The sequence below is a fragment of the Pinus tabuliformis genome, chromosome 4_2 (assembly GCF_031772625.1).
Source record: "Pinus tabuliformis cultivar Carrire ecotype Pingquan chromosome 4_2, CPIR1, whole genome shotgun sequence".
Taxonomy (NCBI): Eukaryota; Viridiplantae; Streptophyta; class Pinopsida; order Pinales; family Pinaceae; genus Pinus; species Pinus tabuliformis.
Window position 1 is genome coordinate 919887173 of NC_142304.1, and position 6000 is coordinate 919893172.

The following is a 6000-nucleotide window of genomic DNA, read 5'->3' on the forward strand; positions in this document are numbered from 1 at the left end:
CCTCCTTTCTATATATAGGAGTCTAAGGGGTCATAACATTATCAGAGCCGACATAACAATAATAATGCAAGGGCACAATAATAACAATAGTGGGCTTCTATGGGGCACAATAGTAACAATATGGGCACTACATGGGTACAACAATATAATAAGTGGGTTATACTAATAACAATAAGGGGTTACACTAGTAGTATAGGGGCCTAACAAAACCCCACACTATTATATTATCATACATGGTGGAAATACATAGGAATTATACAAAGCCTTAGCTCTCACAGCTAGCTAGCTCTCAGTACAATCCTCACAGATGCTCACAGGCAATCTTGGCTTCTCTCCAACCTTCCTCTCTGCCCTCCAAGCTCCTATTTCCTCGCGTTGTTCATTGTGGATGATTTCCTATTACCAAGTGGATGATCTTCCTCCAAAACTGTGCAATCCTCAAGGATTAAATCATTGACTACATGCGTGAGCTTTCTCCTTGAGAAAACACATGCAATTGATAGTACACTATCCTTAACTTTAATCTCAATTGGGTCTTTCTCAGAATAGACATGCATGAGTTTCTGATAAGGGAATCTTTAGTTAACTGGAGTGGCACTAGTTGAGTGCATGCATGCATCAACTGACTGTTAACTCTCTATTAGTTCCTCAAACAGTTTGGAACTAATTTAACTGTACTTAACTCAGTAAACTGAGTTAACTAATTACAACTCAAATATAACTCAATCTTATCTCCTTAATTTAAGGGATAACTCTTGCATGACTTCAGAAAGACTTCTAACTTGAATTTCTCCAACTAATTAATTTAAAATAAATTAATTAATTATTTTCAAGTAGTTGTTAAGACTAAATTCAATTTTAATTCACAATTTAATTTAAAGACAAATTAAATTGGAATATTCTTGTTGCCATATTTCAACAGGCTTCCAGCATTTGTATTCAAAATTGCTGCTTAATAATAGAAAACCCTTAGAGCTGTTGCACCGTTTTCCCGCATTGGGATTTTCTAGGGACTATTTTGTCCAAAAATAACTGTCCTGTATATCTTGTTCTTTGCTCAGTTTTATGTTTTATGTAATCAAATATTAATGTACTGTAGGCTGCAGAAGTAATTTGCTTCGGTATTCAGAAAATAACTTGATAAGTATATTAAAATCAAGTAGGTGAAGTAGATTCAGATTCGCTGCAGTAGGGGTTCCTTGGGAGAGGAATTTTCACAGTTGTGAACGTTGTTGTTATAATAGACATCTGTCTATTATAATAAATATACGAGACCTTCATTTTTCCATGTTTACTTTATGTAAACCTCAGTGTTTTTGAACTAGTTTTCTTAAAAGTGTTTGGTGAAATGCATGAAACTATCATTGATTACATTCTTTACACTCTTGATTGTGTACTCTGGTAGTCCAATTTTTGCTTCCCAGTTGACTGGATTCCACTCTAAAAGCTTGCCTTTCTGCAAACTTGAGTAGGTTGCGTGACATGAATTGTTTTTTTTTTTTTAAATCTGAATATTACAGCAGGTTTTTTTATCTTTTTTTTTCACTAACTATTACAAATATATATGAGGAAACATTTTGTTTTCATATTTTCCTTAACCTTTACAAATCTGTATTATTGGCACTGAACATTTTCTCCCCCTTATTGAGGAATATATAACAGGAGATTGCTAAATTTTACTAGTTGTACATCTTGCATTTTTTCAAATAATTACATTTCAGTGAGAAATTTAATTACGTTCACCAAGCTTCACAAATTCTGATCGGAGTAACTTTTAGAAATTGTACCTCTACCATGTCTGTTCCTCTAGTCATATGTTAATAAGGTTTACTAAGGAAAACAAATTGTGTTGAGCGTAAGGAAGAGAGAGCCTTTTTTATTCATTGTGGTTGTGAAACATTAAGTAAATATATTTGATGTGTTGATATATTGCAGTCGCCGCAGAGGCAAGATGCCTGATAAGGTTCCTCTTCCACCACCATTTGGCAATGATCATTATGCTTCTAGTCAACAGTATCAGCGTGCAGACAGTCTCCAAACTAATAGCACGCAAAGACATGTTTATGATTCCTTTACAGGATCTGTTCCTCCAGAAGGAAATGATGTGCGGAATGCTCAAGTAAGGAAGTGTTCAATGCAAATATGTTTTGGATAAACCAGCTTCACTTGCTAGATAGATTTTTATTTTCCCCAAACAAATTATCTTATATGAAATGTAACACAAAATATGGGACAAAATCAGCAACACTCTAGAAAAATTATAGTCATAATATTTCAAAGTAGTCCTTGGGGACTTCAGTCAGTCCAAAATGACAATAGTCTTTAACCATATCTCAGGAGTCAGAACAACAATTATGTCGAAGCAAAAGCCTCTAGTCCTAGTGCCATACATCAATTATATTTTTCCCCCGTGGCTTCAGCTGTAATCAGATCTTGCTCTCCTGGGATACAAATCTGAATTTGCAGGTTGTCAAATCAGAGGGTCCACCTCTTGCTCAAGGTCCATCTGCTTCATTTTGAAGGACTTCATCATATTGCTAATTACTGTAATGGCCCTCATAATAACCCTCACCATCCTCGTTTTCCCTGTCCACACTCCAATCCAGGTCTTCTTCACAGGCATTCATTTGGTCCCCATATTATCCTCTTCCTTTCCGTAGTTCCAGGAAAATCTCTGAAAGCTTCCTTGTTGTCTTTCTTAAAGTTGACTTCACTATCATAAATCCAGTGGGAAGAGAATAAACAGAAGAAAAATAGATCTTATTTGCATCCAAGTGAGGCTTTTCACTTCCTTCAATCCTCCTTAATAAAAGGAGGGACAGAAATCCAACATCTTTTAGTATTGGTAGGAGGAGCAGAAGGAGCCGGCTGCAAACCAGATCAATCTTACTTCCACCACTTTGATCACATTTTTTTTTGCATTCATAGCTAAATGCCTTACAATAATTTCTATACTGATTTAGGCTAATTCCACCATTCTTAAATTCTTAAAATTGTCTGTACTTTTGCAGATGTGTCCATTCTGCCTGATGAATGCTAAAAATCTTGCTTTTGAATGTGGTCATCGGGTAAATTTGATGAATATTCACTTATTTTCACTTCAACGGTGTCTTTTTTAAATGCGTATTATTTTCTTACAGCTTTTCTAACTGGTTTTTGATGACAGACCTGTTATGACTGTGGGCAAAACATCGCTACATGCCCTATATGTTACAGTCAAATCACAACCAGGATAAAACTGTATTAAAGTTGATGCAGGTTTGACAGAAGATAAACATTTATTGTGAGTAAACCATCTGAAATAGTTGAATCAGTGCTGGATTGGCATGGACCTATGTTTTGCCGAGTGAATTTGTGCAGCAAGTGCAATATTTTTTTTTTTTAAATTGTTTCTGGTGTATATGCTTCATGCATTCATCTTCTAGAGATTGCTTGGATTTCAGACCATAATCACTAAATTTGACGAGTAGACTGTAGATAATGTGTAATGCCCTGATTGGACAAAACCAGTTTTCATATCATATTAAAAAAGAGCTAGAAATTTGAGTCAGCCAAACGCTGTGGATCTCTTTGACCAATGAAATTGATAAAATAAAATCGGTTGTTTTAATGTCTAAGCATATTTGAACCCGAGGATATTCAGTATAGAGTTTATTTAGCCTCAAGCAAGATGCGTCTTTGCTAAATTTGTTTTTGGTTGATTTAGGCTTGAGGATATAGAGGGTTAAAGGTGTTTGGTTTAGGCCAAAGTTCGTTCACCTTCTGTGTGTGATCTCTCAGGTTTATCATTGGTTCTTACAAAGTAAGCCATATAACTCTGACTGGGCTTGAGATCCGTCTTTATACAGAATGTCGGATTAGCGTAACAACCACTGCAATGATAATTAGATTAGTGTAGTGGTTAGAGTAAGCATTATTGCTGTAATTGTAGGTTAAGATTAGTATAATACTTATTAGTATAATTGATATAAGCAATATAGGAGCAGAGCAATGGTTTTTTTTTTAACTATTAAATTGTACATGCAATGTTTTGGTCACTTTAAAATCTTAGGGCTTTTGACACTTTTTTCTAAAAAGTATGTTATTTTATGAGAGGGCAAAAGGTATGTACAATGGAGCTTCTATCTTCTTCTTCTCAGCGGCATTAGAATTAAAATAAATCAGACTTTGCTGTGGCCTAAGTCAAAGGTTTGGGTTCAAGTTTGGGTTTAGCAATACTTAGGTTAGGTTAGTATAACTGATATAACTAATATAGGTAATAATTAGAGCAATAATTATTATTTTTTAACTATTAGATTGTACATGCAATGTTTTGGTCACTTTAAAACCTTTGGGGCTTAACAATTTTTTTTTGAAAAGTAGTTATATATTTATGAGAGGGCAAAAGGGTATGTACAAGGGAGCTTATATCTTCTTTTCATTGTCATCAGAATTGAAACGACTCAGACTTTGGTGTGGTCTAAGTCAAAGGTTTGGGTTCAAGTTTGGGTTTAGCAATGATTATATTTGGTTTGAATTCAATTTTTTTGATGAGGTTTGCCATTAGGTTCGTGTGTGTATTTATAAACTTTCAAGTGAAATATAGTATAAAATAGTAAGAAATCAACATCAATAAACATAAAAGATATTATCATGGACTTGAAAACTGCAAAGATTGATTACAGCCTTGAGTTGTGACATGAGCTTATGAGTTTTTAGTTGTGGACTTGGTCAATGGCTATGAGGTTTGCTGAACCTTAATTTCTTTTTTAGGTTCGCCAAATTTCAAACCTCAAGCTTGAAGTTCAACAAACCTTATGACATAGGTTGTGGTATCTAGAGACTTCCATCCTAAATGAGCAAAAAACCTTTGGCTAATAGCCACATATGTACTTCATCCCTGGATGAAGTGTAGAAAAGAAACCTAGGATGAGCTTCATCATGAAAAACAAACTTACAATGTATCTTCCGAAAGCAAAGTAGAGATATGCAGATAGTGCCAACTATCCATAAAGGAAGAGTAGTGTTATGAACCTTGTGCCTTAAAAATGATAAGAAACCAATAATTAAAATCCTCTTCGTGTCGAAAAGTGTAACTAGGTTCGGTCTTCGTAATGATATGTGTAATTGTAATTTTATGTATTTGATGAAAAGAAGAAAAATAAAATTATTGTAATGCTTGTCTCATAGATTTCATGAGCAAGGAATTTAGGATTTGTCATCTAGTCATAAAATTCAATTTGAATCTATGTCATGTATGAAGGACCCTTCTTGGGCATGTTACATTTTGTATGAGTCATTAGATAAGTATGAAAGACCTCCAAGACAAAAACAAGGCATCTCCCTTCATGTCGGCTATAGGAAAGATAATAATACCTCTCCAAATGACACGTTGACCCAACCTACAGTAATGTTGGCTCTAGGAAATATAATAATACCTCTCCAAATGACACGTTGACCCAACCTGTAGTCATGTCGGCTTATTATGATGGCACACAACTATAAATAGGGCAGTTCGGATTCCAATTTAGAGCAGAATTTCATAGAAGGTTTTCCGATCAAGTCTGCAGCAAGAAGTGCAAAGCTTACTAAATGAAGTTTTTTATCAAGCGAAGGAAGGAAGGTATAAACCGAGCTCATTTTAGGTCTGTTTTTGGCTTAATTTCCTCTACATGTGTGGGGTAGCAAAAGATTAGTTGTAGTAGAAGGAACCAAGAAGAACAACGGTCCTTTTGGGTAGCCGAGTTGAAAGAAGTTCAATTCATAAGGAAGGTCGGGTCAAGCTAATAGGAGAATCCATCCCAAACAAAGGAAAGGCATAAGAAAAGGTCTTATGTACAAGTTAGAATTAGGATTGCAGACCTAATTCAAGGAGGCTGAAGTTGAAGCAAAAAGTCGAAGTAGAAGAGGAGCCAAGACAAAGGAAGCAGCAGAAGGTTGACTATCATCAATGGAACTTGTGTCTTGGTCTTGGAGTGGAAAATAGGTCAAAGGTCTTGGTCTTGGTATTCTTCAATTGGA

The 6000-nt window shown here is 35.1% G+C and overlaps 1 protein-coding gene across 2 annotated transcripts in view; it reads left to right on the top strand.

Moving 5' to 3' along the window:
* The window catches only part of LOC149172672 (E3 ubiquitin-protein ligase RGLG5-like), a 250599-nt gene extending 247049 nt beyond the window's left edge, over positions 1-3550 (top strand). For both annotated transcript variants that reach the window (XM_089424403.1, XM_089424402.1), the window contains 3 exons: positions 1936-2119; positions 3012-3068; positions 3167-3550. In XM_089424403.1, coding sequence (XP_089280529.1) covers positions 1936-2119; positions 3012-3068; positions 3167-3247 — 322 coding nt within the window. In that variant the 3' untranslated portion in view covers positions 3248-3550. The remainder of the gene's footprint in view (positions 1-1935; positions 2120-3011; positions 3069-3166) is intronic.
* Positions 3551-6000: the final 2450 nt, after the last annotated feature.